The 23,271-nt window shown below is 56.7% G+C and overlaps 1 protein-coding gene across 1 annotated transcript; it reads right to left on the bottom strand.

The window, feature by feature from the left end:
• Nucleotides 1–1,791: 1,791 nt before the first annotated feature.
• Nucleotides 1,792–10,112, bottom strand: ABHD17A (abhydrolase domain containing 17A, depalmitoylase). Its single transcript, XM_079703097.1, has 5 exons — nucleotides 9,985–10,112; nucleotides 6,037–6,573; nucleotides 4,720–4,914; nucleotides 2,373–2,552; nucleotides 1,792–2,270 (listed from the first exon to the last, which is right to left on the bottom strand). Exons 2-5 carry the CDS (start codon nucleotides 6,366–6,368, stop codon nucleotides 2,045–2,047), a joined length of 933 nt encoding a protein of 310 aa, XP_079559223.1. The 5' UTR covers nucleotides 6,369–6,573; nucleotides 9,985–10,112; the 3' UTR covers nucleotides 1,792–2,044.
• Nucleotides 10,113–23,271: the final 13,159 nt, after the last annotated feature.

Raw genomic sequence — 23,271 nt, 5'->3', positions numbered from 1 at the left:
GGCCACCAGGAGGACTGGATCCAATCTATCTATGTAGGGGAAACTCAACACTCTCCAAGGCACGCTAAGAGGATCACACTTTTATATAAACTCATTAGCTACACATGCACTTTCTTTGTTGACACATAAGAAACTGCTTCCTCTCTGCTCCAGTGGAGGGGAGCACTTGAGGTCAGGGGTGGGAAGAACACTTAGTTTTCACCCAACACTTCTATACTCTGAATTACTCTGTGTGTCTGAAAACATTTTTGTTCGATCGTGAGCCGTCGCTTTGGACTTGCTGCACTGCGGAGCCCCGGCACTCAGGGAACTTACATTCTGATGGAGTGAAAAGTCGGCGGACTCTTGTGACACGGGCAGCAGTGGGGTCAGTGGGAGCACAGGGCTGGGGGGCAGCTTCGGGAAAGAAATACTGCAGCGGGAGGCTGAGGAGCCGGACGTGCTGAGGGGGATCGGCAAAGGCCGAGCCGTAGTGGCGGCACGTCGGTCACGAGGACAAGCCCGTGCAAACGCCCCGCGGCGGAAAGGACCCGATGCTCTCTGCTCCCGAGAGAACACACCCCACGTTCAGTTTTGCTCCCAGACGTCCTGGATTATCAAACGCGAGCCTAGATTCCCAGCGGGAGTGCCCGTGGGGCTCGGGAGGGTCAAGGCCGGGCACCGTCCTGGGTCAGGGACGGCGGCGTGGCCGGGGCCACTCCTGGCTCTTCCAGCGCCCCAGGCCCGAGGCCCAGCTGTGAGCCACAGACAGCGCTGACACACACCCGCCGGCGTCGGCCGGCCCGCTGCGCGCGCTCCCACGACCTGGACGGCGGCAAGGGCAGGGCCGGCCAGCCGGAGCCCGAGCCGCTGCCACTTACCGCGCAAGCCGCAGCCTCCTCGCGCTCCGCCACCCACTGCCTCCGCCATGCGCGCGCCACCCCACTTCCGCTTCGCCCGGCCGCGCCCCTTGCCGTCTTCCCCGCCCACAGACCGAAGCACCGCCCCCTCTTAAAGGGGCCGCGGACCCCGAGGGGCCGAGGCGGAAGCATCGCCGGCTCCCGGCCTCGCCACTGCCTAGTGTCGCCACACACGCCGAGCCGCCGCCCGACCTCGGGGTGGATGACAGGCCTCTGAGGCCTCACCCACTCTAGAGTGCCGCCCTTGGAGGTCGCAGAGGGTACTCCGGAGGCCGTTGATGAGCTAGGCGTCTGGCCAGGGTCCAGGGTGACGCGGACCGACCCTGTCTTCAAGGGCACCCCGGGCGGAGGATACAGCTCAGACCAAGGTCCGGAGGCGTGCTGCGGGGTGCTCATCGTGACCTCATTCCTGGGGAGGCCCCACGGGGCCTCGGACCTGTCACTGCCCTCCACTGGACCCAAGCGTCACCGTTTGCAAGACTCTCTTAGCTCTCTGTGCAGCGGGAGCCGAGGACGGGTGGGATGGGAAGAGCAGCCCTGCGATGTCTACCACACGGGCACGTAAGGGTTGTCTGCCTCTCTGGGGGACCGGAGCAGGCCCAGCCTAAACCGGCGGCGGCCACTTCCACCCCCAGGGTTGTCTCGGAGACAGGAAGCCCACCACCCTCCCCAGGCGCGCCCTCGTCCTGGGTTCGAATGCTGCCGCCCCTCCGTCACCACCCAGGCAACCGGCAGCCCCAAGGACCCGAACTGGACCCCTCTCCTGTAGGGAGTGACCTGACACCCGCAGTTGTGAACTTTCCCTGGGGGGTTGGGGACAAAGCCCGGCCCCCTCTTCGTGCTTGCTGAGCCCCAGGGAGAGCACGCATGAGCCAAGAAAGGGAGAGGAACCTTAAAATTTTAAATCTTTAATTTCTGTTCTCACGTTTTTCCTTCGTTTTGCTTCCAAAAGGAAAGGAGAGCATAGCTCCGTCGCCTGTACATTGTCCACGGCCCAGGGGCCGGGTCAGGTCCCGACCCCTACCGGCCAGCTGCTTCGAGGACGTGGGGCGCCCGGGGGTTCACATGCAGCCCCCGGGGCCGGGGCGGGGTCCGGGCGCCGCCTTATTGCTGAGGTCCCGGCGCGGCTCGGGCCTGCTGCTAGGCTAGGCGCGCTGGCTGGGCAGCTCCTGGGAGATGAAGCGGCGCAGGCGCTCCAGGTACTGGCTGTAGAGCTCGATGTCGTTGTGCCCGGCGCCCTCCACCCACAGAGGCTCCACGGCCTTGGGACAGCGCTCGTAGAGCGCCAGCCCGTGCGAGAAGTCGATCACCTCGTCCTCCGTGCCGTGGATGATGAGCACCGGCGACGTGATCTTGGACACCTTCTCGATGCTGCGGGTCGGGGCACATTAGGCCTCCACGCCCCAACCCCGCCGAGGCCCCGCCCCCTGGGTCCCCGCCCCCGCCCGCGGACCCGCCCCCCTCCGCGCTCACTTGGGGAACGCGTCAAAGCAGTAGGTCTTCTTGGTGTCGGGGAAGGCGACGCGCATGCCCGAGGTGAGCGGGGAGTGCAGCACCACCGCGGCGCACTCGTAGCGCGAGGCCAGGTCCACGGTGGGCACCGTGCCGATGCTCTGCCCGTACAAGACGATGCTGTCTGGGCTGATGCCGTACCTGGCGGCGGTGGGGGCAGATCAGCCGCGACGCAACACGCACACCCCTCCCACTGCCTGCCCTCCTAGTGCAGTCCCCCATTCTCCGCGCAGGCTCCAGGCAATAGGGTGGCGCCCAGGCACGCTCCCCTGCCTCCCAGCCCCGAGGCGGTCCGCTCAGCAGGGGAGGCAGGATCCACAGGTGTGAGGGGAGCTGGCTGCCCGAAGCCCCAGGCCCCCAGCTCTACCCTCAGTTTCGACAGCATCTACTTGGTCACACCTGGGCGGGGGCGTGTCTTCCTCCCAGCACCCGTCACCCTCACCCACCCCCTTGGCCTCGGGGAACGGAGGCAGCCTCGTCCTCTCCTCTCTCGTCTCAGCCAGTTTGCGGCCCCTCAGCTGCTTAGTACAACGTGGGTGAGCAGGCATAGCGGCTCCTGAGGGGAGGAGGTGGGTGGCCACCACTTCCCTCCCTGGGCACCTTTCCTACACAGTGGCCAGGTCCTGACCCCCCCACGCCCCCTCCACACGGGCCTCCCCCAGCGCCACCCCAGCACAGTCCTCTCCTGACCCCACAAGGACCCACTCACCACCCTCCCACTGCAGGGGGCCTCCACGGCCTTCCTCCCCACACCCACATCCTGATCTCAAAGGGGATGCCCCTCCTCCGAGTGGCCAGGGAAGGTGTTTGTCTCACCTGGGCAACCCACCTGGGCACCCAGGCGCCATCTGCACCTGTCCCTGTCCTCCGGCCCCAACCCCCAGGCCTCGGGGATGCCATCTGGCCTTGTGCCTACCACCCTGCAAGCTCCTCCCGACCTGCTCCCTGGTTCACCATGAGCACTGCTGTGCTGAGCACCAGCCTCGTCCTATCACCCAGCTCCAGGCAGGGACCCCCAGCTGCCACCTGGCTGTCTCCACCTGGACAAACGTGACAGGTGCCGGCTGACACAGCTCTTCTTTCCAGGCCTGCCCCGCCCCGGGCCACCACTTGGGCCCCAGCGGCCCACCCTCCTGCTGATTCTCAGCTGTTGGGTCTGAGGGACCAGGTCTCTGGAGATCAAGGCTGGCAGCAGGACAGACGGATGGATGACAGAGCTCAGACCCCTGACCCTTCGGCGGGGTATGATTCTGCCAGTGACCCCCAGCCAGTGGGGACAGGCTGCGGCAGCCGAGTGTGGACACACACCTGCACCACGCCACCCAGCACGGGTCCCCAGCGCCAAGGTGGTGCCAGGGGATCCTGCTCCCAGGGCCTGCATCAGGGACTGCCTGGTGCATCACTCCAGCAACCAGGGCCCCACCTCCCCAGGGCAGGCTGGCTGTGGTCCCTGAAGGAGCTGGTTGCGCCAGTCGGCCAGGCAGGGCCAAGATGGAGCGGCCCTGGGCAGGCAGAGGGCACCGCCTTCGGGAGGGTGGGGTTGGGTGGGTCTCCCTCTAGAGCAGCACAGGGCCCGGGCCATCTCTGCACAGAGACTGAGCTATTGTGCTTCAGTGAGCGAGCACGGGGTGGAAGGGGGCTGCCAGGACCTGGATGACCGGGGTGGTGGGGTCTGGGGACGGAGATGTAGACCAGACAGTGGGGGCCCTGTTTGAGTCAAGCAAGCAGCTGTGTGCTGGGCACCATGCCTGGGGAGGACCCAGCCTCTGGGAGCTGACCTCCCTCCAGCCACCAGGACTGTGCTGGGTACGAAGCTGCCCAACAGAACCTTCCAGGCTCAGAGGAGACCCTCCTCAGGATGAGGCCAAGCTCCACGACCAGAACCCTGATACAGAGGCCCAGCCCCTCCCCGCACCCCAAGTGCTCCCTCAGCCTCGGGGCTCCCAGAGTCCTTTCACACCGCCCTCACACGCCACCTCCTGGGCTCAGGAGGGGCCTCGTCCTCTGCCCGCCCCCTCCCTCCAGGCGGAACCTCCATTCCCATGGGGACAGTCCCAGGCCAGCGGCTCCCAGGAGGGCCCCCCCCCCCCAGGGAGGCTGGAGGACTGCCTTCCCCCTGCACACCAAGCACGCCTGTCACCCTGCAGAGGGAACAGGGGTCGGGCCTCTTCCTGTGGCCAGTGTGGCCGCAGACCAGCTCCCTCTTCTGCGGGGCTACCCACCTGGGCTTCCTCCCACCTGGTCTCACCAGGTCCGGCCACCTGTAAGGAGACGCACCCGCCAGCCCCTCCCTGCCGCGTGAGCTCACCTGGTGCGCAGGGCCTGCCAGGCGGCATCAATGTCGGCGTAGAGGTTCTTCTCGGAAGGCTTGCCCGAGCTCACGCCGTAGCCCGAGTAGTCGTAGGAGAAGATGTTGCAGTTGAGGCGCGTGCCCAGCCCGATGTAGAAGCTGCTCATCTGGCCCAGGTCCACCGCGTTGCCGTGCGAGAAGAGAACCGTGTACCTTGGGGTGGGCAGTGGGGAAGCACAGGTCAGAGGGCGAAGGGCGGAGGGGGCAGGAGCCCCGCCGAGGGGAACAGTGCCTGGTTCTGCCTGGCGTGACTTAGGCCATGACACACAGTGGAGCCTCGGGCTTCCGCTCATCAAAGGGGGCCGCTGGGCCCACCGGTCACCTTCTTGGCACAGGTGGACCCCCAGCGTGAGCCCAGGAAGCCGCAGTGACCATCACATTGACGCCCTGGGCAGCAGCCACCTCTCCCCTGGAATTGTTCCTGCTGGAGGGACTGTGATGGCCCCAGGATGGGAGGGGCGTCTGCCCACTGCTCGGAACCATCCTGGAGGACGAGATGCGGCCCTCCGACCACAGGCGAAGAGAGCCAAGCCCCGTTCACCGTGGTGCAGCTCTTCCCGCTCCTTCAGGGAATGACCCGGGCTGCCACCTCTGCCCTCTGCCCCATGGCGGCCCTGCCAGGCGGTCATGCCAAGGGCAGGTGACCAGGCTGGATCCTGGCTGACAGCCTTGCAGAGCCTTCTTCCTCCAGCCCCACTGTGGCCCTAGCCCAGCCCAGCTGAAAGGTAAAAGCTTGCCCTTTGGACCTAGCCTGCTCTGAGGCAGAAGCAGCTGGAAGGCCCCCCTCTGCACCGCCGTAGGGCTTGGCAGTCAGAGCTGGCCCAAGCCGCCAGCCGGGCCTCAGGGGCCACCGGCCCAAAGCGGGTGCCGGGCCTCACCAGGCACCCAGGGCCCAGGAGACCAGCCCTGGGCAGGTGAACACTGAGACCCGGAAGGAGACAGCTCCACATCGAGCAGGTGACGTGACGCAGCCACTCAGAGCCACCCCCGAGCCTCAGGGTCCTCGTCCACAAGACAGGGTGCCGAGAGGGCCCCCCAGAGGGCTGCACGTGGAAGGGCCCCCGGCAGTTCCTTGGCCATGGGCAGATCTCATCTGCCACCCCTTTGGCGAGAAGAATCCCCGGGCACCCGCACCTCCAGATGGGCTTTCGCCGGTCTCTGGCCCTCCAGGGGCCACCACAGGCCGAAACGAGAGCCCTGAGGATGGAGCACATCCTGGGCTCCTACCCCCCACCCGGTCCCTCCACCCCGGGGGGTCGAGTCCACGTGGCTCACCTGGCGCCGGGCACGCAGCGCACGTACATGCAGGAGATGCGGTTGCCCCGGCTGCTCTTGGTCAGGAAGACCTCGATGGTGTCCAGCTCGCGCTGGCTGTACTGGAAGTCGGCGCGATCCATCAGGTGGAGCTTCCAGCGCCCGGGGGTGCCGGCTGAGGCCCGCAGGGTCCCCGAGGGGGCAGCCCCGGCCCCACCGGGCCCGGGCTCGGGCTCAGGCACCAGCGAGTAGGTGGGCTCTGGAGGCAGGAAGGCGAGCTTGGCAGCAATGCGGCCAGGGCAGGGCGGGCAGCAGAAGAGACAGCAGAGCTCAGTCACCGACAGGCCGTTCATGGCGGGCGCCGGGCCCCGGGGCGGGCCTCGCCCGGCAGGGGAGGGATGGGGGTGCTCGGAGACACGGGCAGGGGGCAGGGCGACCCCCAGCCACCGCCCCAGACGAGAGCCCTGTTAGGAGGCCGCAGCCCAGCCCCATCGCGGTCCAAGCTGAGCCCTTGGGAGCCTCGCAGCCTCGTGTGTCCATGTCGCACAGAGGGAAACCCTGCAGGGGGACAGCAAGATGTGGAGTTCCCCCGGGGCTCCCAAGTGACCTTGGTGGGACCTAAACCTGACCAGGACCCCGCCTGCCAGCACCCTTCCTCCGCTGGCAGACACCAACTCTTGCCATTTAAGCCCATTCATCAGCCCAGCCTCGGCCTGCAGGCTGTGCGGGGTGATCAGAGCCCTGGCCCCCCCCAGCTCTCCCTAGCACAGCTCCTGCTCCAGGCCCCGGGAAATGTCACCCCAGCCCACTCCCACCCCGTGCCTCTGTCCACACGGCTGGCCCAGACTCTGCCCTGGGGCCCGTCCGCAACTGCCACCCCCAGGTGCCACAGCTCAGCCAGGCGAGGACCGACTGCTGACCACAGGGACCCAGGAGCACGCTCCCAGCTCCCAGGGCCTGCGAAGTCCAGAGACAGGAGCCCAGGCAGAGGAAATACAACAAACAAAGGCTCTGGAAACAAAAGCAGGATACATCTCGAGGCTGGGAAGGCCTACTGGGCTGAGACAATGGCTCTCTCCAGTGCTTGGGGCCAGGCCCAGGGGTCAGCCTGCTGGGGTGGGGGGAGGCAGGGCAGGGTCATGGGAGCCTGGGGTTCCTTCCCCAGCTCTGCCAGCTTAGGTGTCTGTGGCCTTGGGCAAGTTGCTTAGCCTCCCTGGGCCTCAGTTTCCTCATCTATCAATCAGACACCACTCAGGTCACAGAGACAGTGAATAAGATGAGGGGAAAGTGGTGGAATGGGTCAGGCTCAGAGAAGAAACGCAGAATGTCGTGTGAAACGTGGCCTTGAACAGACTACAGCAAAATTGCTAAAGCAACTACAATCGTACATGGAGCTGCCAACAGGGAGACTGGAAGAAAATATAGAGGTTTGAAAATACAGAGTACTTACTCACTTACTACATTTTCCCTACAGCCTGGAGTGAGGGAGGGACACACGCTCACAACTCAAGTGTCAGCAGCAGAGCACCTGAGCCCGTTCTGTTTCGGGGCCACAGCATTTGTAAACCACTGGGCCAGGGATACGCGGATGCAGAGCAGGTCGGCGCAGTCTGAGGCCCAGAAATACACCTGCTCCCTCCAGACCTGTGATCTGAGACCGGGGGCTGCAGAGAGCCGCATCACAGTCACTCGGATGGGGGCACACGGAGGGGTGTGGGAGAGGGTGGCAAGAGCCGAGGCGGGGACACGGACCACCTCCAGGAGCCCCCAGACTCCCAGGTGGGATGCTCGCTTTACAAGTCCATCACACTGTTCTCAGACGAAGGCAAGTTTGCCCCCCGGGGACACTTGCCAAGGTCTGGAGACATCTTTGGTTGTCATGACTTGGGGGCGGGGGGGGTTACTACTGGCACTGAGTGGGCGGGGCCAGGGGTGCTGCTCAATACCCCACAGTGCCCAGGACACCCTCCCTCCCCCTCCAGAGTGTCAACCAAACCGATGTTGTTCCAACATATTCTCAAAGAGGCCCAGGCCCCAACAGATGACACTGCACTGGTGCTTTGGTGACTTGGCGGGTCTGAAGTTTGGGTGGCACAGGGAAGGCTCGTTTTGAGAGGAAGGCCTGGCTGAGAGCCGGTGGGCAGGTAGGAGGCCTCTGGTGACCCGAGGATGAACAGGCATACTAAGGTGGACAGGGTCCCGCTGACCAAGCCAGAAACCGGGGTGCCGTCCTTGACACCTCCCTGCACCCTCAGATCCGCCCATCCCAGGGCCTGCTGACTCTGCCTGGGGCATGCACAGTCTCCTTCCTCGCCGGTCCCTACCCCCACCCCCAGCTGGGCCACCATCACCCACTCTGGGCCATTCTCACCCCAGCTGCCAAAAGATCTTTTCACAACACAAATCTGATCACGCTACCTCCCTTTTGGGGTGCCCCAGTAGCCCCACTATTTTCAGGATAGAGATCAAAGCCTTCACCACGATCTGCCAGGTTGGCACCAGGCGTGGGGCCGACCTCTCCAGCCTCACGCATCTTGTACCTCACTCTCCCCTGATGAGCCCCACTGCCTTCTCCTGACTCAGAGCCGAAGCCCCAGCAGTTCCCCTAATCTCACCAGACAACCTGTGACCCTTGTCCCACCCACCCTTCACATCTCCCTTCCAGCACCCTTCCAAACAGGGTCAGCCCCCCACACACACACACTCTCATGGTTCAGATCTGTCTCTGCAGCTTGTAGTTGCATGTTCAACCATACCCCTCAAACCAAAGAGAAACTCCATGAGGGCAAGACTACTACCTGTTCTTGCTCAGTAAACACTGACTGAACGAATGGACAAAGTACCAGGGGCAAAAGGGAAAGGGGGACGCTACAGTCCGCCGGGTCTGACATCTGACAGAGCGGGGAAAGTCTCTTCTCAAGCCACGCAGACCTGGGACCTCCCGCTGTCTTTTATGGATGTCACTGAATGTGACCTGAGAGCCTGGCCTCGGACTGGACAGAGCACATCCAGATGCCTCACTCACTGGGCAAGCACCCCTGGCACCAAGAGCCCAGCGATTTCACCCACAAGCACATAATCGGACACCACGCTGCCGGGCCCGGTGCAGGCTGGCAGTGTCATGAGGGCCAACATGGAACCAGGCAATTATAATACTCCAGGACGACCTAAATACGGACGACTATGACCGCACCTCATTCAGCCAGTCAGCCTGAAAGGCACAGGCAAAGTGCCGGGTGACAGGAAGCAGGGCGGAGGGGAGAAAACAGGCAAAACCCAGAAATGACAGCGGGTTCCAGGCTAGAGGGACACTGGGAGGAAGAGGAGAGTAGAGGGATCCTGGAGAGAGCCAGAGCTGGGTCGGGCCGCGCCCGTGAGCCCTGCTGCAGTTTGGACTTCATCCTGGGGGAGAAGGAGGAGCCCTGGAGGAGTCCCGGGCTGGGAATGGAGCCCGTGGGTTAGGAGCTGTGGATATGCCCTAGCTGTAGCCTGGAGATGGGACTGGAGCAAAGGCTGGGAAGCCTGTCCAGGTGTCCCAGCCCGCCAGAGGACGCCCGCGAAAGGGCAGAGGTGTCTTGGAGACGTTTAGGAAGCAGGGCTCCGGCTGCTTCGGCGGGTCCGGGTGTCAGGCTGGGGCACTGGTTCGGGGCCGGGGATAGAGTCCGCGGCTCGGACAGCGCATTCCCCGAAGGCGGGGCCGCGTACCCGGAAAGGTGAGAACACACCCCAAGTCGGAGGGCTGAATGGACGGCGGACGGGGCTCTGCCGGAGTCGGAGACGCCGTCCCGCGGTCCCTGGCCCTGATCCGGGGGTCCTCCGGCTGGGACCGCGGCCGCCCCGGGAGTGCGGGGTCTCGGGGGCGTCCGGCCGGACTGCCCCGGCCTCGCGGCCCGGCCCGGCTCTCCAAACGGCCGCGGGAAGCACTGAGACCGCTCCGCGCAGCCGCGCCAGCCCCTGCAGGACACTCACCGCCGCGGCCCGCGCCCCCCGGCCCCGGGGCCGCGCTCCATGGCTCCCGGCCGCCCGCCCGTGCGTCCGTCAATCCCCCGGGGCCCCGGCCCGGTCTCCTGCGCCGCCACCGCCGCCGCTCCCCCGCTGGCGGAAGTGAACCTCACTCCCACCGCCGCCCCGGAAGTGACGCGCAGGTGTGCGCGAGGGCCGGAGGGGCCGGGGGCCAGGCGCCGGGCGCCGGGCGCTGGGCAGGGTTTGTGGGTGGAGCTGACTCCCTGGAGGGGCGGGGGCACGTCGTGGTGGGCGGGGCAAGAGTGGGTGGGCGGGGCCCGGGCTTTGGGTTCCCCTTAGGTTTCAAGCAGTGCAGACTCACAACCGTTCATTCGATCCTTCACTCATTCCAGGGCCAGGACTCGGGTGAGGCAAGTGAGGCACTCGCCTAGAAAATAAGCTTACAGCGTGCCAAAAACCTCAGTAGTCAACATAAAAAAAATATTTTAATGCACTACTAAAAAACCCACAAAGTTTTGTTGGAACCAGGCCCCCTGACTGGGATGAGGCAGTGATCCTGCCTTTATTTAAAATCTTGATATTTTGTTCATCATGGGTTCTTTTGCCTTGGTTTTGGCTTTTTTACTAGTGCAATTAAAATATGGATCGGGGACTTCCCTGGCGGTCCAGTAGGTCCAGTGGTTAAGACTCCGCACTTCCACTGCAGTGGGCACAGGTTCTATGCCTGGTCAGGGAACTAAGATCCCGCATGCCGCGCGGGGCAGCCAAATAAATAAATAATATAATAAAATATTGTGGATCGCGAGCCCCTCCCACTCAACTCACCCCGCGGGCAGGGAGGTGGATGGTTACAGAGCTGAAGGTAGGAGAGATGAAAAACGATGTCAGTTGAGAGCAAAGTGGCGGTGTGGCTGAAGGTGACCAGGGAAACTCTTCGAGGGTAGTCAGGGCAGGCCTTCCTGAGGAGTGACAGGGACAGGGGCAGGAAGGCTGCAGAGGCCAACAGGGCCCAGCCTGAGTCAGGGAGATGAGTTAGTGCGACAGCCTCGTCATTCCAGGCCTCCGCCCTTTGCGTGTGCCTTTCCCTGGGCCGGCAATCCTATTCCAGCTCAAAATCCGCCCCACCAGCTGCAGGCAACCCCAGGCTCCTCTCCTCCCCGGGGAGCCTAACCTTCAGCTTCATTTGCAGAGATAAGCCTCCCTGGCCAGCCCTCCCCCAGGGCCCCATTCCCGGAGAGGCTTAGGCTCAGGAATGGACACTGTCCAGAGGTAGTTTCCAGCCGGTTTCCTCTGGCCCCCGGCCCCGGGATCAGCTGCCACCTTCCACAGCCATGTGCCAGGGGGCTGTTGAGGGGTGCCCCGGAGTCCCCCTGCCTCGGCTGCCCCCCTCAGAGCTCCTGGCGTTAGCTGTTCTCCTGAGGTCCAAAGGTCACACCTGGGCCAGGCTCCTTCCAGTTTCCTTGTGCCAGAACAGGAAGAGGCCTGTCTGCAGCCTCCTTCCCCTGCCCATCTTCTCCTCCAGGCCCTCTTCCCCTGGGCTAGAAAGGGCCAGAGCAGTGGCGCCTCCAGAAAGCCCAGCTCCACCAGGACTGAAATGCCCCAAGGGGAACACTTGTGAAGGGGGTGGCCAGGAGGTGGGGATAGGCTTAGTCCCCACCCAAATGTGGCCTGCCCCACTCCCACTGAGTTCCCCCGCCAACCAGAGGGCACTCCGCAAGGATGAAGGCGCTGCTGTGAATGCCCCAAGGTCTCAGAAGGTCAGTCACTCCTCTCTCCTCCCCTCCCCAAAGCCCCTGCTTGATGTCGCCATGCAGCTGCTGGCCCATTTTCCCCACCTCTTTTTGTTTGTTTGTTTGCACCACGAGGTGTGTGGGATCCTAGTTCCCCAACCAGGAATCGAACCCATGCCTCCTGCATTGGAAGTGCAGAGTCTTAACCACTGGACCACCAAGGATGTCCCTTCCCCACCTCTTTTGCCCCTGCTCTCTCTGCCCCAGCCAAACCATCCTTGCCAAGTTTGTTCCTACCTCAGGGCCTTTGCACAAGTGGTGCCTACTGCCTGGAGTGCCCCCAGATAGACACATGGCCGGCTTCTCCTCCTCTTCAAGCACCTGCTCAAATATAACCTCCACAGAAAGCCCTCCCTGACCACCCCCAGTCAAAATCCCTACCACACCCTATTCATTTCCATCATAGAACTTGACATCATTTTATTGAGTTGTTTGCTTGTCATCTGTCTTCCCCCCATTCCATGAGCTCCCTGGGGCAGGGACCCAGGCTCTTACCCATCAGGTCCCCAGCTGTCTCCCATGCTGTCTGATGAATCAATGGACGCACAGGAGGAGGGTAGTTCCCAGCCCAGAGGAAGGATTTCGGGAGGGTGGAGGGAGGCTCCATGAGCTTTTGGGTGCCACCGGCACAGACCTCAGACTGGCGGGATGCTGTGCTTTTCCTTCTCTCCCGAGACACTCAACCCATTGGCAAAATAACGTGACCACAGGAATCAATGGTCTTAAAAGCAATCCTGGGCTTCCCTGGTTGCGCAGTGGTTGAGAGTCCGCCTGCCGATGCAGGGGACACGGGTTCGTGCCCCGGTCTGGGAAGATCCCATATACCGCGGAGCGGCTGGGCCCGTGAGCCATGGCCGCTGAGCCTGCGCGTCCAGAGCCTGTGCTCCGCAACGGGAGAGGCCACAACAGTGAGAGGCCCGCGTACCGCAAAAAAAAAAAAAAAGCAATCCTATTTGAGGAAAAGATCAAGAGGTCACATATTTCCCATCCTTGGGGCAAGGGAGACACCGCACATGCGCAGAAAGCCTCCTTCGGGGACGAAAGGGAGGGGGCATCAACCCATAATAGGTGATGCCAAGGCCCCCCATGGGCCTCTGGGCTGGAATCCATCTTGGAAAAAAGTTGCACACACGTGCTGGGGAGGGTCCTAGAGCAGTTCATGTGTGGAAAAATAAGCCAGATAATTGGCCAAAGGTAAACAAAGACCCGGAAGAACTACCCTATATGAATGACTTAACCGCCTCTTTACTGTGATCCTCCTCTTTAGGGGGGACGCCCATATCTTTCCGTCCAGGGGTGCATCTCTGCCTTGCTTCTGTCTTAACTAAACAAATTGTTTTTCTGTGTGTTCTCCTGCTTGTTGTGCTGTGTCTCTAATAACAGACTTCGTACCTGTTTTTTACAGTTTTTGCCTCCTTGAGAAATGCATTTTTCAATGGGGGCAAGAGCCAGGGGAACCTTGCTTCTAGCCTCTAGTCCTTGGTGGACTAACGGCTAGGATTCCTGGTTTTCATCCAGGCTACCCAGGTCCAATTCCTGGGTGGGGAACTAGGATCTCACTTCAAGCCCCCACTCACTGCCGTCTCTCTCTCAGATCAATCCCACCTGGAGCCATAAGTTCCAGCCCCGCACTATCCAATATGGAGGCCATCAGCCCCAAGCCACTGTTTAAATTGAAATGACTTGATTAGAAGTAAATAAAATTTAAATTTCACTTCTCCAGTTGCTATGGGCTCATTTTCAAGTGCTCAAGAGCCACCTGGCGCCGGGGGCTCCCATCTTGGATGGCACAGATGGAGAACAAGTCCATCACCCAGAAAGTTCTTTTTTTTTTTTTTTTTTTTTTTTTTTGCGGTACGCGGGCCTCTCACTGCTGTGGCCTCTCCCGTTGTGGAGCACAGGCTCCGGACGCGCAGGCTCAGCGGCCATGGCTCACGGGCCCAGCCGCTCCGCGGCATGTGGGATCTTCCCGGACCGGGGCACAAACCCGTATCCCCTTCATCGGGAGGAGGACTCTCAACCACTGCGCCACCAGGGAAGCCCCCACCCAGAAAGTTCTAGAAGCATCGGTCTAGCCCCTGAGCTCCAAGATGAAAGGCATCTGCATCGGTATCCTTTTGGTTTCCTGTTGCGTCTCTGGTGCCTAGCTTGGGGCTTAGCATTCAGTCAGTGCTCAGTGAATGTTTGAAGGAGGGAGGGAGGAAATAAGGAATTCTCCTTGTAGGAATCAAAGTAAATAATCTGATGAAGATAGCAAGTTCTGGGCTTCCCTGGTGGCGCAGTGGTTGAGAGTCCGCCTGCCGATGCAGGGGACGCGGGTTCGTGCCCCGGTCTGGGAGGATCCCACATGCCGCGGAGCGGCTAGGCCCGTGAGCCATGGCTACTGGGCCTGCGCGTCCAGAGCCTGTGCTCCGCAACGGGAGAGGCCACAGCAGTGAGAAGCCCACGTAATGCAAAAAAAAAAAAAAAAAAGATAGCAAGTTCTATCCATAGATGTCCATCCCTGCATTATTTACAATAGTGAAAAGTGTCCATCGACAGAGGAATGCATAAAGAAGATGTGGTACATACATACAATGGAATATTACTCAGCCATAAAAAAGAACAAAGTAATGCCATTTGCTGAGACGTGGATGGACCTAGAGATTGTCACAGAGAGTGAAGTAAGTCAGAAAGAGAAAAACAAGTGTCGTATAATATCACTTATATGTGGAATCTAGAAAAATGGTACAGATGAACTTATTGGCAAAGCAGAAATAGAGTCACAAATGTAGCAAACAAACTTATGGTTACCAAGAAGGGAAGGGGGGTGGGATGAACTGGGAGGTTGGGATTGACATATATACACTACAATGTATAAAACAGAGAACTAATGAGAACCTACTTTATAGCACAGGGCAGGGCTCCCCAACCCCCGGGCCACAGACAGGTACCCATCCCTGGCCTGTTAGGAACCAGCTGCACAGCACGAAGTTAGCGGTGGGCAAGCGAGGGAAGCTTCATCTGCCTCTCCCCATTGCTCGCATTACCGCCTGAATCATCCCCCCCACACCCTCACCCTCAGCCCCTGCCCCCTGCCCCCGGTCCGTGGAAAAATTTTCTTCCATGAAACCAGTCTCTGGTGCCAAAATGTTTGGGGACTGCTGGCACAGGGAACTCTACTCAGTGCTCTGTGGTGAAAATGGGAAGGAAATCTAAAGAAGAGAGGATGTATGTACATGTATGACTGATTCACTTTGCTGTGCAGCAGAAACTAACACAACATTGTAAAGCAACTATACTCCAATAAAAAATAAAACAAAATATAAAAGAAAACAGAAAAACATCCTCAAAGTGAAGAGAGGAAATTAAGTAAAAAGATTATGGTCAACCCTCGATGAAAAAAACTGCAGCCCTGAGGTATGCGGACCCATACTAGGCTGTCAGTCTTTTTTTTAGAAAAAAACAGTTTTGGGGGACTTCCCTGGTGGTGCAGTGGTTAAGAATCCGCCTGCCAATGCAGGGGACATGGGTTCGAGCCCTGGTCCGGGAAGATCCCACATGCCGCAGAGCAACTAAGCCCAAGCGCCACAACTCCTGAGCCTGTGCTCTAGAGCCCACGAGCCATAACTACTGAGCCCATGTGCTGCAACTACTGAAGCCCACGCACCTAGAGCCTGTGCTCCGCAACAAGAAAAGCCACCGCAATGAGAAGCCCGCGCACCATAACGAAGAGTAGCCCCTGCTCGCCACAAGTAGAGAAAGCCCGCACGCAGCAACGAAGACCCAACGCAGCCAAAAATAAATAATTTTTTTAAAAAAAGTTTTACTTTGATTTATGTTTTTATGGGAAATATGTTTACATGGTTCAAAATCCAAAGGGTTTAAAAGGCTGTGCAGAAAACATCTCTCCCCCAATCCTGCTGCGCAGGAAACAGATCTTAAGGCGGCCAATATTCTCAGTTGCAACCGATTCAGTGCCAAGAAACCCAGGCATCTGTGTTCACCTGTGAGCAGGTGTAAAGACACAATCCCCATTATTATTATTATTTTTTGACACATATAGTAGCTTTCAGCAACACTGCACTTGCGATCCTCTCATGCAATCCCTAGGGCTGGCCCACTGTTTATGTACACAGTCCACTCTTGCTGGACACTTAGGTTGTTTCCGCTGTGGGCGGGACAAAAACAGCACTTGGGGCATTTCCCACTTGTGGGCGGGACTTGCGGGGAAGATTCCTGGAAGCAGAGGATTCTAATGAGAAGATTCGGGCCACATCCAGCAAACAGTGCAACCAGCGCAACCGTAGCCGACACCCCCGCCCCCAAACACACGCCACAGTGGGAACGGGAGGGGGACGATGGGGGATGAGGTTACAGGAGATTTTTTTTTTTCTCTTCTTCACTCTTTGATGTGTCTTCTGAGTTTTTGTTGGTTTTGCCAGGCAAAGGGAGTGTTTCACTGTTAGGATCAGCTAGAAGCTGAGATAAAACTAGATGCCTAAGGGAAGGCTGGCTATTAAAAATTAATGTTTGTGGCACTTCCCTGGTGGTGCAGTGGCTAAGAATCCACCTGCCAATACAGGGGACACGGGTTCGAGCCCTGGTCTGGGAAGATGCCACATGCCACAGAGCAACTAAGCCAGTGCGTCACAGCTACTGAGCCTGTGCTCTAGAGCCCACGAGCCACAACTACTGAAGCCCGCGTGCGGCAACTACTGAAGCCCGCGCGCGTAGAGCCTGTGCTCTGCAACAAGAGAAGCCACTGCAGTGAGAAGCCCGCGCACCGCAACGAAGGATAGCACCCACTCACCGCAACTAAAGAAAGCCCGCGGGGCTTCCCTGGTGGCGCAGTGGTTGAGAGTCCGCCTGCCGATGTGGGGGACACAGGTTCGTGCACCGGTCCGGGAGGATCCCACATACCGCGGAGCGGCTGGGCCCGTGAGCCATGGCCGCTGAGCCTGCGTGTCCGGAGCCTGTGCTCCGCAACGGGAGAGGCCACGGCAGTGAGAGGCCCGCGTACCACCCCCCCCCCAAAAAAAAAAAGCCCGCGTGCAACAATGAAGACCCAACGTAGCCAAAAATTAATTAATTGATTAATTTTTAAAAATTAATGTTTGTGCTTCTGGGTACAGACCCAAAAGAACTGAAAACAGGTATTCAAACAGATACCTGTACAGGAATGTTCACAGCAGCATGGTTCTCAGCAGCCAAAGGTAGAAGCAACATGCGTGGATCGATGTATGAACAAAACGTGGTCCATCCACACAGTGGAATATTATTCAGCCTTATAAAGGAAAGAGATTCTGACACCTGCTACCATATGAATGAACCTTGAGGACACGATGCTCAGTGAGAGAAACCAGACACAGAAGGACAAATACTGTCTGATTCCACTCATGTGAGGTCCCAAGAGGAGTCATATCCACAGAGACAGGAAGTAGATGGTGGGGGCCAGGGGCTGGGGGAGGGGCCAGGGAGTCAGTGTTTCTTGGGGACAGAGTTTCAGTTTGGGAAGATGAGAAAGTTCTGGAGATGATGGCGGGGACGGTTGCCCGACAATGTGAATGTGCTTAATGCCACTGAGCTGTGTGCTTAAAAATGGTTAAGATGGAAAATTTATAGTATGTGTATTTTAACACAATAAAATAAATAAAACTTTATGAAACCAGGAGGTGGAGGGAGGGCTGCAGGTGGTTGGGGGCAGTGCCAGCGTCCTGGGCTGAGACCCGTGGAGTCACCCAGGACCTCGCGCTCAGAAGGGCCGCACCCACCCATGATTTACTTCTCTGTGGCTTGTGTCTTGAAATTCCTCATAGTATTTGAACAAGGGCATCTTCATTTTCATTCTGCACTGGGATCTGTACATTATGTGGCCAGTCCTGGTTCAGGGAAAGGACTCAAGGTCGGGGTCTGGGACCCTGGAGTCAGTGGAGAAACACCACAATATGCAAGTTTGTCTTTGCCCCACCCTGAGGGGAGAGGATGAGACCCAGTCAGGAAGTGGGCTTCTGACAGGACACGGAAGGAAGTGGGGGGGGAGGGTCTGAAAATAGCACTGCTCACCCAGCTGATTGTGGGTGGAGAGGGGGAGAGGGGCTTGGATGGGACTTTTCTGAGGAAGCCCCCTCCCCGGAACCCAGCCCCGCTCCTTCCCTGGGCACAGCCAGACCTTGCACCACGGCCCTACCAGCCCAGCCTCAGGAGTTGGGTTTCAAAGCAAAGATGTGCCGGAGGACCACCCTAAGAGCTTGGATGAGGGTTCTCAAGAGAAGCAGAACCAATAGAATATATAAGGATACAAATATAGATATATTGTGGAGACTTCCCTGGCAGTCCAGTGGTTAAGACTCTGTGCTTCCAATGCAGGGGGTGGGTTCAGTCCCTGGTCAGGGAACTAAGATCCCACATGCCACGCTGCCAAAAAAATAAAGAAAGAAAATTTATTAATATATAGATATAGATATATTGCTACCCAGAAAGAGATGTATAATCAGGATTATGGAGGCTGAGAAGTCCCTCTATCTGGATCTACCATCTACAAGCTGGACACCCAGGAGACCTGGTGCTGTAAGGCCAAAGGCAGGAGGTGATGGATGGTCCTGCCAGCTGTCAAGCAGAAGGGACAGATTCTCCCTTCTTTTGCCTTGCTTTTTATTCATGTCCACAATGGACTGGTTGATGCCCACTTAGGCGAGGGCCATCTGCTTTACGGGGTCCACCAATTCAAAGGACCACCTCATCCGGAAAGCCCTGCACAGACACACCCAGAAATCAAGTTTAAAAAATGAAGATATATTGGGAATTCCCTGGCGGTCCAGTGGTTAGGACTCGAAGCTTCCACTGCAGAGGGAGCGGGTTCAATTGCTGGTTGGGGAACTAAGATTCTGCAAGCCACGGTGGCGAGGACAAAAAAGAAAAAAAAAAGACGTATCTTACAGAGCGTAATGTCGCATGACTTAATGAAATTACACATATACAGGCAAATGTCGCGACGGTAAAAAGATCCATGGTGGCCAGGGGTCGGGGGATGGAAGGGATGACAGGTGGAGCATGGAGGGCTTTCAGGGCAGTGAAAATACTCTGTGTGATGCCATAACGATAGATGCCTCTCATTATGCATTTGTCCAAACCTGTAGAACGTTCACGAGGAAGAGTGAATCCGAGTGTCAACTGCAGACAATGGCTGATAATGACGTGTCAGTGTAGGTTCATCCTTGTCACAAACGTCCCATCTGGTGGAGGATGTTGATAGCGGGGGAGGCTATGCATGTGGGGGGAGGGGAAGTGGGAAATTTCTGTACCTTCTGCTCAATTTTTCTGGGAACCTAAAACTGCTCTGAGAAATTGTCTTTAAAAACTGCACACAAGGGATACTTCCTCGGTAGTGCAGTGGTTAAGAATCTGCCTGCCAATGCAGGGGACATGGGTTCGAGCCCTGGTCCGGGAAGATTCCACATGACGCAGAGGAACTAAGCCCGGGTGCCACAACTACTGAGCCCGCGAACCACAACTACTGAATCCCATGCACCTAGAACTCATGCTCCGCAACAAGAGAAACCACCGCAATGAGTAGCCCGCGCACCGCAACGAAGAGTAGCCCCCGCTCGCCGCAACTAGAGAAAGCCCCCGCACAGCAACAAATACCCAAAGCAGCCAAAAATAAATAAATTAAAAAAAAAACTGCACACGAGGGACTTCCCTGGTGGCACAGTGGTTAAGAATCACCCGCCAATGCAGGGGACACGGGTTTGAGCCCTGGTCTGGGAAGATCCCACATGCCGCGGATCAGCTAAGCCCGTGCGCCACAACTACTGAGCCTGCACTCTAGAGCCCACGTGTCACAACTACTGAGCCCGAGTCCCACAACTACAGAAGCCTGTGCACCTACAGCCCATGCTCCGCAACAAGAGAAGCCACTGCAATGAGAAGCCCCTGCACTGCAACGAAGAGTAGCCCCTGCTCGCCGCAACTAGAGAAAGCCCACGCCCAGCACTGAAGACCCATCGCAGCCAAAAATAAATAAATACATAAATAAATGAATTTATTTTAAAAACCGTTCAATGTTATTAATTGACATATATTAAATTCACAAATAGTCTAAATGAAATCTTTCACAATGCACTGCATGATCCTAAGTCAAAATACAGATTACAAGAATTCAGAAGCATTCTTGTTCTTCTGATGCACTGACCTGAGAATTGTGATTTCTCTTTTTTTTTTTGAAGTATACTTGATTTACAATATTGTGTTACTTACTGCTGTACAGCAAAGTGATTCAGTTATACATATATATACTTTTTTTTTTTCGGCCACACTGTGTAGCATGCGGGATCTTAGTTCCCTGACCAGGGATCGAACCTGTGCCCCCTGCAGTGGAAGCGTGGAGTCTTAACCACTGGACTTCCAGGGAAGTACTTACATTCTTTTTTTTTAAATATATATTCTTTTTCATTATGGTTTATCATTGTTTATTATGCACCACCATTTCATGACCCATCTCTTGCAAATAGACACTTGGGTGGTTTCCACTTTGGGGCTATTATGAACACAGCTGCTATGAGTCTTTTCCTGATTGTGTGTGTGTGTGTGTGTGTGTGTGTGTGTGTGTGTGTTATATATATATATATATATATATATATATATATATATATATATATATATATTTTTTTTTTACTTTTGGCTGAGTTGGGTCCTCGCTGCTGCGCACGGGCTTTCTTTAGTTGCAGTGAGCAGGGGCTACTCTTCGTTGCAGTGCGGGGGTTTCTCGTTGCAGTGGCTTCTCTTGCTGTGGAGCACAGGCTCTAGGTGTGCAGGCTTCTGTAGTTGTGGCACGTGGGCTCAGTAGTTGTGGCTCGCGGGCTCTAGAGCGCAGGCTCAGTAGTTGTGGCGCACGGGCTTAGTTGCCCCATGGCATGTGGGATCTTCCCCGACCAGGGCTCGAACCCATGTCCCCTGCATTGGCAAGCGGATTCTTAACCACTGAGCCATGAGGGAAGCCCGCACTCATATTTTATTGGGCACTGCATTCGTTTGCCTGGGCCCCCATAACACAGTACCACAGTCTGGGGGCTTAAACAACAGACATTGATTCTCTCCCAGTTCTGGAGGCTCCAAAGATTGACGTGTGGGCAGGGCTGGTTCCCTCTGAGGCCTCTCTTCTTGATAGCCATCTTCTCCCCATCTCCTCTCATGGTCATCCCTCTGTTCAATCCTGTGTCCTAATCTCCTCTTCTTACAAGGGCACCAGTCAGATGGGATTAGGGTCTAGACCCATTTTACCCTAATTAACTCTGTAAAGACCCTGTCTGCAAATACAGCCACATTCTGAGGTCCAGGCAATTAGGGCTTCAATGTATGCATCTAGGGAGACAAAATTTAGTCCCTAACAGACACCTACGCCTTCAGGAGCTTATTTGCTGGGTCACGGAATACCCATGAGTTTAGATTTTGTCCAAAATGCCAAATGGTTTTTCAGAGTAGCCAGGCTCTCTAGCTCCCTGGCTTCATCTCCTCCACCTGCCCCTGTTTTCCCCAAACTCAAATCCCAGGGAATGTTCCTGGTTTCAATGTGCAGAGCCAGGTCCTGCCTGGAATGCTTTTCCAACAGAAAACGTCTCATCATTCAGGATTCAGGGAAAGTGTCACTCTGCGGAGATGCCTTCTTGACCACTCCATTTACCATGGCCACATGGTCATCCTGAAGGCAGCAACTACCTTCCATTCTCCGTAGAGTACTTCCTGTGACCTCATCTTTCTTTCTTTTTTTTTTTTCTTTTTGGCTGCACAACGTGGCATGCGGGATCTTAGTCCCCTGACCAGGGATTGAACCTGGGTCCCCTGAAGTGGAAGCTCAGAGTCCTAACCACTGAACTGCTTGTGAAGTCCCAATTTTATCTTACTTGGTTATTACCTGTCTCCTTCCACTGCTCGTGAGTACTCCTGGAACAGGGACCAAGTTTGCTGTCCACGCTCTATGTCCAGAGCCCAGGAGAGAGCCTGGCACACAGCAGGCATTCCAACATCACAAGCCATCAGGGAAATGCAAATCCGAACCATGGTGAGATGGTACCACATGCCCACTAGGACAGCTGCATTCAAAAAGGTAGATGATAACAAATGTTGGTGAGGGTGTGGAGAAATCAGAACCTCACACGTGGCAAGTGGGAATGTAAGATGGAGCAGCCCTGTGGACAACGGTCTGGTAGCTCCTCAAAAGGTTAAACACCGAATTGCCATATGATCCGGCAATTCCGCTCCTTGGTACATGCCCACAAGAAATGAAAATGTATGCCCCATAAAAACGTATGCACACATACTCACAGCAGCATAATTCATAATCACCAAGTAGTGGACACAACCCAAATGTCCATAACTCGACGAATGAATAAACCAATGTGGTCTGTCCACACACTATTATTCAGCAGTAAAAAGTAATGAAGTACTGACACTAGAATGTGGATGAACCTTGAAAACATGATGCTCAGAGAAAGAAGCCAGTTACCAAAGGACAAATGCTGTATGATCCATTTATATAACATTCCAGGACAGGCAAATCCACGGAGACAGAAAGTGGATTAGTGGTTGCCAGGAGCTGGGGAAGGGAGTGGGGAGTGACTGCTAATGAGGGGGGCAGGGTTCCTTTTGGGGTGATGAAAATCTCTAAAATAGATCGTGGTGCTGGTTGCACAACATTGTGAAAACCACTGAACTGTACAATTTAAATGAGTGAACTGTAAGGCATGTCTCAATACACATGTTACAAAACTTAGTCATTGTACCTAATTAATTAATCAATTTTAAAATGTAAGGCCAAAGGAGCCAGGGTCCCTCCCTCTCCCCCCCAAAGGTCAGATCTGGGAGTGATGATTTGACCCCAGCAGCTGGAGGCCCAAGAAGCAGCAGCAGATCCCCTGGGCTCACTTGCCTGGATCCTCCTCTGCAGAGGTGGACTTGGGTCACGCCAGAAAAACTCAGTCATAAAGGTAAATACCATTTTATTGAAATATATTTTAAAAATCATAATTAATGCAGAAAACAAACTTATGGTTACCAAAGGGGAAAAGGGGGTGGGGGAGGGATAAAGTAGGAGTTTGGGACTAGCAGATAAAAACTACTTTATATAAAATAAGTAAACAATAAGGTCGTACTGTATAGCCTAAGGAACTATATTCAATATACTATAATAAATCATAATGGAAACAAATATGAAAAAGGATATGTATGTATATGTATAACTGAATCACTTTGCTGTATACCAGAAATTAACACAACACTGTAAATCAAATACTTCAATAAAAAAATTTTTTTAATTAAAAAAAATTAATGCAAAAAAGCCATGGTGGAGGAAATAAAATTTTGAATAAACACTCAGTTTCCTATCTGAGAAAGGAAAAGAGAGGGGGGGAGCAAGACAGGCAATCTCCCCGCGGCTGCGGTTCCACCCCTACGAATCTGCCCCTGGGCAATTCCGCGGGGGCTGGGGCGCTCTGTCCGCGCCCTCCTCGCCCCCGATTCCAGCGGC

This window comes from Hyperoodon ampullatus (genome assembly GCF_949752795.1).
Source record: "Hyperoodon ampullatus genome assembly, chromosome: 4".
In the NCBI taxonomy this organism is placed as follows: domain Eukaryota; kingdom Metazoa; phylum Chordata; class Mammalia; order Artiodactyla; family Ziphiidae; genus Hyperoodon; species Hyperoodon ampullatus.
Note: the sequence above shows the minus strand (reverse complement) of the source record. Positions and strands in the feature narration are given on the sequence as shown.

What these genes read in the sequence shown, in the direction of transcription:
- ABHD17A (XM_079703097.1), bottom strand. Translation starts at nt 6,368, where the DNA reads ATGAACGGCCTGTCGGTGACTGAGCTCTGCTGTCTCTTCTGCTGCCCG. An exon ending in TGGCAGGCCCTGCGCACCAG is followed by an intron (nt 2,553 to 4,719) that starts GTGAGCTCACGC and finishes CACCGCCGCCAG; the next exon opens with GTACGGCATCAGCCCAGACA. An exon ending in TGCTTTGACGCGTTCCCCAA is followed by an intron (nt 2,271 to 2,372) that starts GTGAGCGCGGAG and finishes CCCGACCCGCAG; the next exon opens with CATCGAGAAGGTGTCCAAGA.